At 47.2% G+C, this 16,159-nt stretch overlaps 1 protein-coding gene across 1 annotated transcript in view; it reads left to right on the forward strand.

The window, feature by feature from the left end:
• Window positions 1–2,698: 2,698 nt before the first annotated feature.
• Window positions 2,699–16,159, forward strand: part of VAT1L (vesicle amine transport 1 like) — a 139,099-nt gene continuing 125,638 nt past the window's right edge. The window contains exon 1 of the mRNA XM_021702754.1: window positions 2,699–2,928. Coding sequence (XP_021558429.1) covers window positions 2,699–2,928 — 230 coding nt within the window. The remainder of the gene's footprint in view (window positions 2,929–16,159) is intronic.

Below are 16,159 nucleotides of genomic sequence, written 5' to 3' on the forward strand. Positions count from 1 at the left end.
CCCCTTCGAACTCACCATCCCTTCTACAAGAAAATAGCTTCCTAGTTCTCTGCCTGGGGATTCTCTCAGCCCAGGTGAATGGGGCAGGTAGGAAGTGCCAAGGAGTTATACTTCCAGGAATAGCCCTTAGCCAGTCTTGCAGAAAATTTAGTGGGAAATACCCATTTCCTTGCTTTTGGGTAGGACAACTCTGAGGCTTGTTTCACAAGGGTGTCCTGTGGGTTTGAGTCCCCTTCATCCCTGTGCTAACCTGCTTATTCATGCACCTCGGATTGGCTTCTCTGGCTTTCCTGTCTCACTTTCCTCCTTCCTGATGGGAGCTTCCTGGGATGACCTCCAAAATAAATTGCTGGCACTCAAAGTCTTGTTTCAGGATAGAATCCAGCCTAAACACTATATCTCACAATGCAAACAGACTTCATAACTTGGATAACTGGGTTCACAATGACATGTTCACTATTCACTAACCAGCACTGTCTATTCAGCTTCCTATCCAGCCCTTCTTCTATCCCACAGCCACTGCCTCAGTTAAGGCTCTTCTTATTTATCTATTTGTTTATCTATATCTATCTGCACCATAGTCTCTAACCAATCTCCACACTTCCAGTAAGTCTACCATCTAATCCACCACCCACTTACTGCCAAAGTTACTATCTTAAAATACAGTAATGTTATTCCCTGGTTTGTTTGTTTTTAAGACTTCAGTGGCACCCATTGCCTCCATGATTTTTGTCTTAAATCTTATAACGTCATATGTAAAACACCTCAAAGCTGGTTCCAACCAACCTTTAAGCCTAGTCTCCAGTGACTGCTAACCACAGCTGATGGTCAGACCACACAGAACAAGACAGTGTCTTCTCCTTCCACCTGTCCCCTTTCCATGTGTTTGAATGTGCTTGTGATCTTCCCTGTCTGAGGAACCTGGCTTATCATTCAAGGTCTAGCTCAAACTTCTTCACCTCCATGAGGACCTCTCCGACTCCCCAAGCCAGTTCCCTCCTCTGGGCTCCCACAGTAGCATGTGGATTCACTGGCTCATTCATTCACTCAACAAAGGTTCTTCTAAGCATCTTCTACTATGTACCAGTCATGTGCCAAGCCCCAGGGAAACCATGCTGGATAAAAGCAGAAATCACTCTTGCCCACATGAAGACCACAGTTGGAAAAAGCAAACAGACATGAATTATCAGGTGATCATACAAAAGTTCATTACAAACTGCCATGAGAGTTTTACCATAAAGGATGCAGACCCAACCCATAGACACAAGGAATGGGTGCTTAAGTTGAAAGTGAAATAGAAGATAACACCAGATGAAGGAAGTGGCACATACATTCCAGGCACAGGTGGTAGGAGGGAACACAATACTATTTTTGAAGAATAGAAGAGAGGCACAGCGAGAATGGAAGGAGAGGCACTTACACCATTCCATTCACTGTGTCATTTATATTTGTTGGCTGTGTCCTCCCTGCCTCATGCTTGAGAATAAGCTCCTTAAAGGTAAGGACCATGCTGTCACTGAAAGTCCTATCCACCCCAGCACTTAGCACAATGCAAAAAAAAAAAAAAAACCCCTAAGTAATGTACCCATTTTATGGATGAGGGAGTTGAGGATCAGAAAGGTTGAGTGAGTTGCCCAAGGTCCCAAAGCTGGCAGTGGCTGCACAGGAAGTAGAATATACCTCCATCACTCCCCCACTATAATTTTTCTTTAAACAGTCACAAGGCAATCTCCCTCCACCTGCGCCCTCCATGGGGGGCGGGGCACCATCTAGGGACTTGAGCCGGGAGCAGACGCTTAATTGACTGAGCCACCCAGGCGCCCCTAAAAGTCCAAGTTTTTCTATAAGCTCCTTTTCAAAAAGCCAGTTACTGGTGTGTGTGTGTGTGTGTGTGTGTGTGTGTGTGTGTTGGGGAGGGGATGAAAACTGATCTTCTGACGGTCAAAACAAAAAAAGGACCCTTTTCTGGTACAGAATTCTTTTCTGAAGCCTCTTTGATGGCCAGAAATGGTGCGGGTGGGGAGAATTAGTCATCATAAGAGGATCCTGGTGATGCTTGGTAAAGAGCATCTGCACTGACCCCGAGGGTCTGGAGTGAAAAGACCCTGGTTTAGACTCTTCAGGGGAGTAAGTGGGATTTCTCGTTTCCCGCTTCCCGAACCTCTTCCCCTTTCCAGCCGGTACCGGCAATTTGGGAAACAACCCCCTTTCCCGTCTACCCCGCTGGCCCCCGCAGATCAGCGGGAGAGGAGGCAAGCCAGTCTCCGGGAGGCATCCTCCAGGCCCAGACATTCGTCTCTATCCATTTCAAGGCGCCCAGCCTGCGCCGTAAATAACAAAGTACTGCGCCTACCGCGGAGGACACTGCGTCCTCTCTGCGTGTTTTATCCACGAATCTTGGGCAAGTCTAGGTTCTGGGGCTGCGATCAAGAGCCCGATTTGAGACTGGCTCTGGAGTTGGAGTCAAGGCTCCGCTTGGGCAGGGAAGAGAGGCAGGGAGCAGGAGGGGTGGGGCGGGCGGGGGCGCGGCTCTTGCGAGGATTACGGCGGAGGCTGTGGACCTTGGCGCGGCTCGCAGAGGCTGCAGCCATTGCACAGCCGAGCATCCCACATTCAACAGGAGGAACCCGCGGGAGAGGAGCCCGAGCCCCCTGCGCCGCAGCAGCCGCAGCCCGTGCGCCCCGCGCCCCCGTGCGCAATGGCCAAGGAAGGCGTGGAGAAGGCGGAGGAGACGGAGCAAATGATCGAGAAGGAGGCAGGCAAGGAGCCTGCTGAGGGCGGCGGCGGCGGCTCTCACCGCCTCGGGGACGCCCAGGAGATGCGCGCCGTGGTGCTGGCCGGCTTCGGGGGGCTCAACAAGCTGCGGGTCACCAGGAAGGCCATGCCCGAGCCGCAGGACGGCGAGCTCAAGATCCGCGTCAAAGCCTGGTCCAGTATCCGCGTCTTTCTCGCTTTCTCTCTTTGCGCGCTCGGCGCTCCCGGGGCGGGGGTGGCGGAGCCTCCGTGGGGCCGCTGCGCGGGTAAGAGCGGCCGTGGGCGCCCCCTCCGCGCCCTTCCCGGGTCTGAGAGCCTCCCCGCGGCCGGCGGCCGCCTGACGCTGAGGAGGATGCTGCGAGGTGGCCCTCGCCCTAGCCAAGCCGGATCTAGGGGTGACCGGAGGGGACTGTGAGCTCCTGCGAGGGGAGGAAAGCGGTGGATGGTGGCGCCCAGCACCCGGGGTCTGGAAGATTGCGCTGCGGGGGCTCTCCGTCGGGTAGACAGCTCAGCTGCCAGGAAAGGGAGTTTGATTAACACGGTTAAAAAAAAATAATAACCGTCGGCTTACTGTGTACCAGCCTTCGTGTTTAGAGTTTTATGTGTGCGATCTTAATTTAATACTTCCTGGGACCCGATGAGTTAGGTACCATCATTATCTCCCGTTTCAGGTGAGGAGACCCGGGCTCAGACAGTGATTTGCCCAATATCTCGTGGCAGCTACTAATTGACCTGGTCAGGATTTGCTACTCGATCTTTTCAGCCTCTGTGCTGTGGTTCTGCTGGGGCTGGCAACAGAGTGCAGGGCTGGGGAAGTGCGTTTTCTCTCCCCACTGCTGCATTCTACCCCTCTGGTGCCCTGGTAGGGAGAAAGGGTCTGGGAAGCAGGGGTTAGGTCCTGCAGCATCTCAGCTTGGTGAGGGGTGAGGCCAAGGCTCCCTCTTCCCCACCAGCGTCTTCTGTGCTTCTCCAAAGTGGAAAAACAAACAACCGGCAATCTTCTCAGAACTCCTGCCCCCATCTCAAACGGAGCTCAGCAATCTGAGTGTCCTTCCATTCCCCACTCCTCCTGGGGGAACTTCAGAGTTATGCCCAGCTGGGATTCGCTCTGGAGGGCTTAAGCCTCTCTGTGTGCTGTCACTATATGATCATTTCTCTGAAGTTCTAGGAGGGAGGGCTCACCCCAGGGGGTTCACTGGACCCAACGCTCTGAGTTCTTTATGCAGTAGCGTGGGAAGCGCCTAAGGGGAGCCTGCTCTCCGCACAGTTAGATGGACTTACCCTTTCTCATGTCTGTGTTTTAAAGGCAATAGACTCGGCTCCAGAAAGGAGCAGTCAGCTTACCTGTTCCTAGGTTAGACCCCCAACCTGGACTCTGCGACCATATGCAGAGGCAAGAAAAATGCAAAGGAGATTCTCCTCCCGTTCGCTGCTTTGAGAGCAGGTGCAGGATTCACATGCCAGGCTGGAAGGCAGCTCGTAAGAGAAGCAGGCGCTGGTTTCTGACTCACTCCTCACACATGTAGCAGGTCACAGTTGCCTCTAAACATGACTCTTGGGAATTCAGGGTAAGGGAAGAGGCTTTTGCAAATTGGGGGATCCTGTACAGTTCCATTTTGTTAACTCTCGTGAACCAAGCTGATTGATCCCAGAAGGCAGGGCTTGCGTCTGCCCTTTTCACCAACAAATCCCCGATGCCCAGCATAGCATAGCATAGTGCTTGGCACACACTATGTCCAACATCAGTTACTGCTGAAGGAATCAGTTATTGCTGAATGAATGGAGTGAGAAAAGACGCTTGAGCCAGGATTGTTGAGTCCTTATTTTTCTTCGCTTGCTGGTGGAGGAACGTCTACCTCGTAAAACTAAAACTATATATTGATGATTTTCCTTAGCCACGGATCAAAAATATTTCGTGTGTGTGTGTATGTGTGTATAATTTATGACTCTCCATCCAGGGTATGTTCAGAGAGTGAAAATGTTGAAGCTACTTTTTAAAGAAAAGAGCATCACTTGTGGTACAGATAGGTCTGGGTTCTCTAGTCTTAAGCTAATTACATAGATACTGATAGGAACTGAAGCATTTTGAAATAATAAATATCAAGATGAAAGCCAGGAGATTGCTTTTCAAAGCCAGATGCACAAGCCTGTTCTTCCTTGGAGCTGTACACACACACACACACACACAGACACACGAATCACTGTAGATTTCCCACCCCGGTTGTTCAGAAAGCCAACGAGGCATGGGGGAACATTCGGGATCCAGTATTGCAAAGGGCCCAGATTGATTTTTGTCTTCCCACGCTGGAAGCAGAGTTAATCAGTTTTGCAAGGGGGTACTGAAGTAGGTTTGTGAAGATTGTCCGGCCTTTCCTCCTCCACTGGGCTAGGATTGGCTGGCCAAAGATGCCCACTGATTGTAACTTTAGTCTTGGGAGCCAGGATGACTCATTCTGTATTTTTATGAATCATCTGATGGCTTCCTGGATGCAGGTCCCCCTTTTATCTGCTCTCTATTTTTAATGGAAACCTTTTATCATCAAATAGGATATGCTGTTTGCTTGGCAATAAAGCATAGTCCATCTGAACTAGTATTATTCACACCTGGAATGAAGGTCCAAGTTGGTTACTCTATAAATTTTATGGAAATGGAAGAGAAGAGGTACGGAGAAATACATATTTTATTTCATTTACCCCCTCTCATTTATGGTCCAATGAGATAGGTACTACGGCAGAGCAAATTGAGGCTTGGAGATGTTGAGTAATTTGCTAAAAACATCACAGAGACAGTACAGTTAGGATATGAGTCTTGGCCTGTCTCTCCTTAAAGCTCTGCTGTTTTCCTTTTATTCTTTTTTGTCTCCCTCTGTGGAAGAGCCACAGGAAATGTGATTTACCTCTCTGGACATTTGGCATGCAAGCTTGCTGTCCTTCCTTTCTTCAGTGAGTATGGCTCCTTTGATCTTTTTATGTCTGACTTAAGAGAACATTCTCTGGCTATTACCAGAGTAATATGGCTTTTCTCTCCCAAATGGAGACATGATGGTCAAATGCAGCTCAAAAAGAACCACTTTGGAGAGTGCAGGGTGGGAGGGATTGCAGAGTCTTCTAATTTGTTACAAGAGCATCAGCTTTGCTGGGGAACCCCTTTAGTCAACTGTTCACTGAGCAATATACACAGCAAGCGATTTAAGTGGCCATGCAGAAAAAGCACGTGGCCTTTGGAAGAAGAAGGATCTGGATGTAGACCCGAGCCCCATCACTTCCTAACTGTGTGACCTCAACAGACACATCTCAGCTTCTCCAAGCTTGCCGTGCCTCAACTGCAAAATGCAGATAATGCAATGAACCCCATGTTGTTGAGAGGATCAGATGCAACAAAGGGACTGGCACTAAATAAATAGTTGTTGGGGATGGCGTCATCAGTGTTGTTGTATCTATGCCTCTATGACTTACTTCTTGACAATTTGATAACTTGGAGGCCATCATTGAAATCGTGTTTATAATATAGGCAACGTCATGACACATTTGCTCCGTGATGAAGAGGGAGACCTTCCTAGACCTGAGTCCCAGCCCTGCCACTTGCTAGCCATATGTGTTGGGTCTTGCCCCCTAGAGGCAGAGCCCGAGACAGGGATGTGTTTTAAGTAGTAGATCGAGGGGGTGTTCTCAGGAGAATGGGAGCAAGGGGAGCAGGACAAGGAAGGAGCTAAGCAAGCATTTCATCTCCCCTGGATCCCACCAGGAGTTCTGGAGCATGGATTGTACCATAGAGTCAATCTGACCTTGAAGCAATAGGGGAAGCCCTTGTGCCCCCGCACACCCCTGTTCCCGGCCCCCACTCCCGTTGTCAGTCGGGTACGGGCAGTGGGGGCATGGAGCCTCTCAGGCAAAGGTGGCTTCTGTTTGAGCTCCATTCCTCTGGAAGAGGGATGAGGGTTAGGGTGCCACATTGAGCCAGGAGCCACCAGCACTTCCAGCAGTGGGGGATGGGTGTACTGCCCAGGAAAAAGGGATCTGAGTGAGGTGCAAATATTGCCCTCGATGCTGGCTGACCTTGAACATGTTGCTTATTTCTCTAAACTTCGGTTTCCTGGTCTATAAAATAGAAATGATAATAGCACCTCCCTTTACAGTTGGGATCCAGTGTATAAAGACCTTTTTGGTGATGCCTGGCGTCAGTGGTTAATAAGTGGTTAATAAAAGTGGTTAATAAATGATAGCTATTATTATTTAAACTATTATTCTTGGTTTCCATAGCTACCATGTACAGTATATCATTCAAAGGGGAACTTTTGGGGTGTTAAAGGGGCACTGATTAATAATTACTCTGGAGCAGGAGCAGATTAGAATTGTTCTAGGCAGACTAGGGTACATATGTGGTCCCCCCGAACGGCTAAGGGTCAGGTCTATGCCTTTGCTGCAGAAGTCTTGTCACAATGAGACATCTCTTGGAGGGAAGCTAGGAGGATTTGAGGCTGAGGGTCTCTAGACTGGGCTGCAGAAATATATTTAAGTGGCCATTAACAAGCCTTGTCTGGTTTGTGGCTCAAATTGGCTTGTGATGGAAAGGCACTAATGGATTGGGGACATTTATTTTCCCAGACTTATTTACAAAGAGAGGCCACATGAAACTGCTAGAACGAGAGCAGTTGGATGAAAAATGGTCCCAGCCAGTCATGGCTCTATTGGCTGATCTGAAAATGGGCTGAGGGCAGGCCACACTAAAGGAAAGCCAACATACAGTGGGATTCTAACGTATCGCAGAAGTAGAGTGCATTGGGCTAGGGGAGGGAACTAACATTTGCTGAGCACTTGCTAGGAGCCACGAACTGAGTTGCCTGCTATGTACTTTGTTTCATTTTATCCTAATGACAACTCAATAATATCAGTATTACTATCTCCATTTTAAATATGGGAAGCTGACATTCAGAGACATGTGAAGATCACAAACTGCTAATCCAAGTCAGCCTGTTCCTGGACTCTTTACATTTGGGAAAATCAGAAAGACTCAGTGACAAAGGCACAAGAGAGAAAGGACTGAGAGACCAAGTGGTGCAGACAGGCAGACAGACACCAAGACTGGAATCAGGAATATAAAGAAACATGCATGCATTTGACTGATGTGAAGTATAACTGATAAGACTCAAAATGGTTACAGTGCCATCTCGCCCTCCCAAAATGGCCACTGTATTTCTAAACAACATCCACTTTCCCTCCGTTGCTGATATATGGGACCTTTTAGAGACCTACTTAGGATCAAATTGCTATGACTGTTGGCCCAGAATATCCACGCTGATTAAACACAATCACCACTCCTTGGATCCACTGAAGACATTCAAGTTCCTTCATCTGCCCCCTTTGCCTCCACTGAGCTATTGCTACGTTGGCAACTTGACTGTAGAATATCTCCAAACGGTATATTATTAAAGTGTCACTGATAAGGCCAATCCAATGAAATATGGCCAATATTATTTTTCCTGTGTTTATTCAAATAAACAAATGGAGTGCATGAGGCTAAGTGACACTGATGTTTATAAAACTGAGAAATTGCTTGCAGGGTCCCTAATACCCAAGCCAGGAGCCACTCTGGCCTGGAGATGGGAACAAAGTGTTCTCAATCACTCTGTGTTGGATAGAGATATCAGGATTTGACAGGAAAGGATGACTCTGTGCTGACTCACATTGAGCCCCAATTGGTGATGAGGAGATGGAAGATGCTTCTTCAGGGATCGATCTTATTCATGAAAGTTGCATTTTCCCATGAACTGTGTCCTCCCTAGTGAGGGCTGGGGATAGTGACTATGTATGCTCTTCATCCAATAATGGAATGGACTTCTTGCCTTCCCAGCAATTCGAGGAAGAAAGGAAGCCCAGTGCTGCTTCTATTTCATAGATAAAGGAAGTACAGAACATCTTATACATCTGGCATACAGTAGGTTCCCATAAATAGCAGCCCGATCTTAATTATATGGCAGGTGACCCATGACGGGCAAAGGGAGTGATGACTGATAATCATGCTCATCCTACCCTCTACTTGCACCATCTTTGGAGCAACAAAGCTCATTATCCTCTTCCATTTTACATCGGACCCTCATAACCCCATGAGGTTATCATGCTTACTTTCTCAGAGAGGAAAATGGGACTCAGAGCTGAAGTGGAAAGAGCGAGAAGCTACAATACATCTGAGTTCAGACCCTAACTCTACCTCACCATGGCTGTGTGATCTTAATCAAATAGTACTTTCAACTTGCCCATATCCTCACTTTGGTAATTATACCCCTTTTTGGTATGTTAGGAAGACTAGCTGATAATCTGTCAAGTCCTGACTGCTCTTTGCATGCCGTGGGTATTCAAGAAAGGTTATTTTCCTTCCTCAGTCACTCAAGCTGTGAAAAGACAGGTGGGAACTTGATGCCATCCTCTGGTTCTTGGTCCAGCTGTGCTCCCACCAAACTACACTGGCATCAGGGAGCAGGGTGCTGGCTTTTGAATCTCATTCCCAGGGTTGGAATGGATTTGGACTGATCCACATGGGTGGTGGCAGGGATTTCTAGGGTAGCTGGGTGTGCAGAACAGTCCAGCCTCTGGAGTTTGGTTCACTCTCATTCAGAGGAACCAAAATCCCACGACCTTCGAGTACATCGCTGGCATTCAACACTGACAACAGAGCTCACTCAGGCATGGGGGAATGGCACCCCCATGACCCCAAGTTCCTGACATTTCTCTTAATAGGGATCTTTTTTGGCATCTTGGCATTTGTCATAGAAGAAGAAGTTTAATTAGAAACAAGAAGAGCCTCTTCATAGGGAAAGGGCAGCGGGTGTGTAATCTCAAATTAGTTTGATTCCTCTGTGTGTGATCTCACACAGAAAATCAGTTGGAGCCACGGTATTAAAATGAGTAAATTTAATGTTTGAAGGCCCAGGGGACAAAATATATACTTCAGTGAAAGAGGCTGTTTCATCTTTTTTTTTTTTAAAGATTTTTATTTATTTATTTGAGAGAGAGAATCAGACAGAGAGAGAGAGCATGAGAGGGGGGAGGGTCAGAGGGAGAAGCAGACTCCCTGCCGAGCAGGGAGCCCGATGCGGGACTCGATCCAGGGACTCCAGGATCATGACCCGAGCCGAAGGCAGTCGCTTAACCAACTGAGCCACCCAGGCGCCCGAGGCTGTTTCATCTTTGAACGTGATATTTTCTTGATGAAAACCTTGCAGTCAGCTTCTGTCCTCAATCTCGTTGTCGGTGACCCTGGTCCCTCAGCTGAGCCTCATCCCTAGCATTGTTCTGGAGCCAGGGGTGTGCTAAACAGTGCTTTCCCAGACAGAACCCCCGTGGGAGGTGAAAGCTTTGGGCACTCTTACTCCCAACGTGTCTAAATGGATGTAGTCCCCAAAGCCCAATGCAGGATAATTATCTTCTGTGAGGGGAATGATAATGATTCATTTCTTGGGCTGGCATTGACTACACACCCAGACCGGATGGGAGGAAGTATGCTTTTTGGTTATAAAATAGTTAAGGTCTGAAGTGAAACAGACCTGGATTCCAATCCTGGATCTGATGGTTTTAGCAACCTGTCTAACCTTAGGAAAATGACTTCAGCTTTTATTATCTCAGTTTGCTCATTTGTAATGTGGGTATAATTACAGCACCTATGGGGTGTTTTTTTGTGGGAGGGTAAAAAGAGATAATACGTCTGAAGTACCTAGCAATGATGGTATATTTAATATTTGTTGAAGGAAGTCCTTGTCCTATAGTATATGTTTAATATATATTAATGGTAGGGAGGAGACGCAAAGAATAGGACATTAAAAAGTCCCTCCATACTTCATGAAGTTTTCTGGATGGAGTCCCTATTCAGACTCCAAAGGGTACAAGACCCTGATGTCAAAACTAACCCAGACAGGATGTGCCATCGCGCCATGACATACGTAAGAAGATTCAGATGAATTTCTGAACGAACAAGAGAGGAAATGGAGCCAAGATGTACTACTGTGGTCCTACTGTGTGCAGGAAGCTGGGCCAAGCTCAGAGATCTTCAAAAGGAAGACCAGTCACTTCTGCTCTGACTTCTCTTTCCTTTATTTCAGTCAGGCTGACCATCATGGTGAAATTGTCTCTGGCCTTCTAGGCTCTCCCCTTTCTTTTCCCTTCCATGTTTTGTCTTCCCCTCACGAGGTAGCTTCATGTGCTCCTCCTGCAATGAGCTTCCTTCCTGAGACTAGGAGAGATGGTGGCCTCCTGCCCCAGATGCCTTGTGCAAGTTTAGCAAGGCCCAATGCAGAGCCCCCATTTTTTCTCCCAATTTTCAAATATCAAGGAAGTAATCTTAATGGCCATTTGTGAATCACATACCAGCCTCTGGATCTCTCTTTCTCTCTCTGCTCAGCCCAAGGAAATGATGTGCTTAGCCACATTTGCATCTCGTGCCCTCCTACCCTGACCTAGAAGAATGGAGCATCATGACTGATTGCTGTACTAGGAACACATGAAGTGTGTGTGTATGTGTGTTTTGGGGGGTGGGGTGGGTAGATACTTTGAAAGGAATGGAGGGCAGTTACCAGAAGACAGGGGTAAGAAACACACAGAACTAATGTGTGTTTAATCAAAATGGTAGCCACCGTGGGGGATGGGAGACTTCGATCTTCACTACAGAAAGTGATGAATCAGAGAGGGGACTGGAGAAGCCAGCTCCATTCCCTATCCTGGGACCTTACATTCTCAGCACAAAGTGATTGAATCATATTAAATGACATATATCATATTTTCAACTTGGAGGCCCGCTGCCTTTTAAATCTCTTTGGTAATCTTAGAAATGCTAGAAGCTTGCTCTATTATCATTTAACTGGTGAACACAAGCCTGGTGCTTGGTTAACCACAGGCACTCAATAAATGTCTATGGAATGAATGAACACGTTACCGACTTTCCCCCAAATGTTAGGGGTACATTTCTACAAAAGTTGCCATGTCACTTGTAAATACCAACAGTACTGACTTTGCTCATACAGCCGGCAGCCGGTCCATGCCCGTGTACCTTCAGGCACCCCTCTGTCCCCTCAGCCTCCTCTGACAGGAGGCCTACATCTCTCCAGCATGTGGGGCTTTGAGCGGAGACTTGAGAGGATACCAAAGGGGCTATGTTCTCAGACAGTTTGGTTTTACCTCTCCTTGATACAATCTGTTCTCTAGAAACTGGACGTTCACTTTTTGAATTCTCTAATAACTACTCTCCCTCGGCTGGGAAATGTGGGTCTCTGACTTCGCAAGATGCTCTGTAATTTTCTCCTCACTGACATCCCGTTGCATAGAGTGCGGGAGGCAGGGATCTTGAAGAGAACCCTCTGGGCTGTGTCTGGGGATTGTTATTCCAAGAGCATTTACTCAAGCATTCCTGTGCCATGTGTCTACCTGGGGACCCAGGCCCTAGCAGCCTGGATGCTAAAACAATATTTAACTAAACTTATGTGGTGATCATTTCACAATATACATATATATCACATCATTATGTTGTGCATCTTCACCTAATGCAATGTTATAGGTCAATTATATCTCAGTAACACTGGAAAATAAGTGAGTTATTTCCAACCTACTGGGGGAAAAATCCCATCTTTTTAAAACAAGCAGTATGTCTATGACTCTGTTCCTATCTTCCTTGGTAGGTCTCAGGACCTCCCTGTTCAACACCTGCCAGGTGGGTGCAAGGGTTTCCTGCACTGACACGGACAGTTCTCCTCGTTGCCCCACTGATCCTGACCCCCTCCTCTTGCCCTGTTCTGCCCCTCCTACCATACACTGGAGCTGCTCCACCATGTTTCCCATTTCCTCTCCATCCCAGGTGGTGTGGCCCTCTGCGTAGGGCCATAGCACCCTTTCTACTCCATATAGGTTAAAAGCAGTCTATGCCACCTTATGTATTCATGCCCCTGGTGTTCAGAGCTAATAAATGTAACACTCTTTCGTTAATTACTTGTCATCGCTATTATCGTAATGACTTTCATTGAGTATTTATGCTAAGTGTTTTATAGGAATTTCTAGGATACCAAACATTTCACAGATGAAGACACAGGATCAAAGGAGCGAGGGAACTTGCTAAAGATCACACAACTAATTAGACCAAGAGAGCTGATGCTGACTGAGCCAGGGTTCTCTCTCCAGGGCTTCCTCTTCCAGGATTTTGTACCCATTTTCCAGCTGCTCTGCCCTAGACTCAAACTCCCAGGAGATGAAGGGTGATTTGCATCATAATCAAGCTCCTCCCATCCCCCTTGTATTGCTACAGATGGCTTCAATCCAGATTTACTCATATTCTCCAACTCACATTTCCCTTAGGATGAATTTTTTTCTTTTCCCCAGAATGCTTAGCTGCTCTTCATGCAAACAGATCCACAGTGGGGCAACTCCCCTGGCCCCCACAGTCTTGAGTTCTACACTGAACGCTGATGAGGCTTTCTCTACTGCCTACTGTACTCTACAGCCCCCTCCCCTTCCTCCCAGCGCAGACACACCTGCTTCTTCCAATAGACTCTCCATCAAGTTATAGACTTTCCTTTCTTATTCAAAAAAAGATTCCTTGTCTAAGATCAGAAGCAATTGTTTTTCATTTGTCTATACTACACCTAGTTCCATCAGCTAATGGCGAGCTCTTAAACCTACCCTTCCTGTGATTGGTCTGAATGATCTTGTAAATGGATACTTTTTTTACGCTCCCCGCTAAAATCACTGACATTGTACTTATTGGGGACCTTGTAATAAACTCTGAGTCAGCATTCTGCAGCCAGAACCCGGGACGTGAAATGAAGCTAGGAATGTGCCCACCTTCCCGAAAGGTTTATCTGCCTTCAGATCCTTGAGCGCATTCTCTGTGTGAGTGCAGAGGAGTCCTTTCCTCTGGCACTGCTCCTCCATAGGAAATAAACAGCAAAGGCAATTTTCACCCTCCTACTGCCTTGGAGCCTCAACCTCTCTGTCCTCAGCCAACAGCACTTGTGGCAGACTCGACTTCTTGCTTTTGCTCTTTTAACATTGTCTTTGCTTTTCTTATTCTTCTTTTTCCCTTTTGCTTTTCCTATTCTTCTTTTTCCCTTTTTCCCTTGATGTAGTTGGGTCTGTTTGCTCTTGAATGGAAGCCCACTTCCAATATAATTTCAAAGCATGGTCAAATTCTATTGAGTCCTTTGGAAAAAACCAAAGCTGGATCCATTTGTGCTACAGAGAAAAACCTCTCAAAAATTTCCTCTCCCCATCTACATCCCCCCAGGGCCTCCTGCTAACCTCCAAACTGGCCCCTGCTGTTCTTCAGACTCCCCCAGACTCTCAAAGCCTACCGTTGGATCTCTTGTCTTATACATTTATCTCTGCTCACCTTTCACACCTATTCTTTTATCTTCCAGAAGTAAATCTTTGCTCTTCCCAAAGTACATCAATCAAGCAGGACTTTGATCCTCTCAGTTCCCCTCCTTCCTGCTACACCAAGGCTGCACGGCCAAGATCATCCCCTTCAGCAAGAAGGAAGGACGGAGCTTGAATCATTCCTAGCTATTTTCCTACAGACACCTTCCGCAGAGACATCGTTTTTGCAAGACCAGAACATGCCCTGTGCTAGGCAGCGAACACTGAGAGGTGGATTTTAAGACCGACTCTGCCTTGGAGTTGCTCATAATCTATGGGGAAGACAGCAGGGTAGTGATTCTGCTACTGCCTCCTTCTTAGGCTAATTACATTTAAGTATTAATTCGCTAAAATTAAAAGTTCAGTTCCTTAGTCACTCTAGCCACATTTCGAGTGTTTGGTAGCCACATATGGCCAGTGGATGGACAGCACAGATACAGAACATTTCCACCGCTGCAGAATGTTCAGTTGGACAACTGCCTGCTCTATTCTTCACCTCATTCTTTGCTACTGACACAGCTGTTTTACTAAACATGGTTTTTATCAGTAGCGATGACTTAGGGGATCACTGTTCATGTCAGAGCCAATATGGACTGTTTCTCTATGGGACCCCTGCTGGTCCTCCAGTGAGAAGTCAAGCAGGAACTGCTTTGCACCGTCTGACATTGCCTTCTCCCCACCATTGAGAGGTGGGATGAAGCAGAAGAGGTTGGGAGAACAGGAGCAGAGGATACACACTTTCCTAAGGGATACTTAGCTGGAGACACCTCTACGATTCCTGCAAAGCGAGTTAGGAACTGCCCTCTCTCTGTGTGAGCTATGACCCTTGTACCATCTCTTGTTATGGGGAGTGTCACACGATGTAGTCACTTATTGATCTCTGAACTCCTGGGAAGCACAGCCTCCACTGTCACCCTTGTAACATTCATGCTGAGCCAAGCCCCGAGCCGTGGAGGGGCTGCTGAATTTAAACGGAATTCGACTGAATGTTCTACATAACCAATCACTGCCAGGCACCTGTTTGAAGTCAGAGACCTGGTCAACATCTGACATGGAACACAGAGATCTTAACCTTTTTAGGAACCTTCTCAGGAACAAATACCTGCCGTGTCCCCAGGAGAGGCTGAGAGTAAATAGATAACTCCAGGTCCAAAAATCAAGGGATTAGTCTTGGCATCAAGGAGAGCTTGTTTTGGACCCAGCGCTACCATGCTTTTCTGTCTCTGTTGAAAGCCGGCTCTTGATATTTAGATTCCCTGTCATTGGCCATTTTGCTCCATGCTTGGAATACTACTGAAGTGTGTTTTGAATACTCATTTGGACATAGGGTTTGAGTATATTTCCTCTCTCAGAGGCAATAAAAGAGACTTGTACAACTCCAGCCCAAACTGTGCTGCCCTCATCGTCATCCAGATTTTGTGGATCAGGGGATCTAGGGGGGTGGGGGCAATGATAGCATTACTGACTTCGTAAGCAAAATGGTAGATTACAAAGAACATCAAATGTGTCAGAGAGCTTTGTATGTCTCACATGGCCGCAGTGGTCTGTGTATCTGAAATCAGTGGTTAGAGAGGGTAGGCAGGGTCACATGGAGCCGGACATGAGGGGGCCAGTGTCAGGAACCACAGGCCAGTGATTGGGAGAGCAGAGTCGGAGTGTCCGTTCCAACCTTCCCACCGCAGATGGAACACAGGTGGCTTCTCTCTCCTGAGGTCCATCCAGGACAATTCTGGCTGCTCTCCAATGAGAGGTGCCATTTGAGATTTGCATAAAAGGTGTCCTTGTTTCAGACAATGAGTGGTTTTTTTTCCCCTCCCCTAGCAGATTGGTATCAGACTTGAGATAACACAACAGGTGCTTACACAAGCCCAGAAAGAAAAAGAAAGGGGAAAAAAAAAAGAGAAGAATTTGGAAGCCAGATTTTCTGAGATCAAGGCCTATTGTCCTGGGCTTTCTCAAGTTATCAGTTGAGATGAAGAAACAAAAACAGAAATGTCAGCACTGGGGATTGAGG

Source organism: Neomonachus schauinslandi, chromosome 16, assembly GCF_002201575.2.
Source record: "Neomonachus schauinslandi chromosome 16, ASM220157v2, whole genome shotgun sequence".
NCBI lineage: Eukaryota > Metazoa > Chordata > Mammalia > Carnivora > Phocidae > Neomonachus > Neomonachus schauinslandi.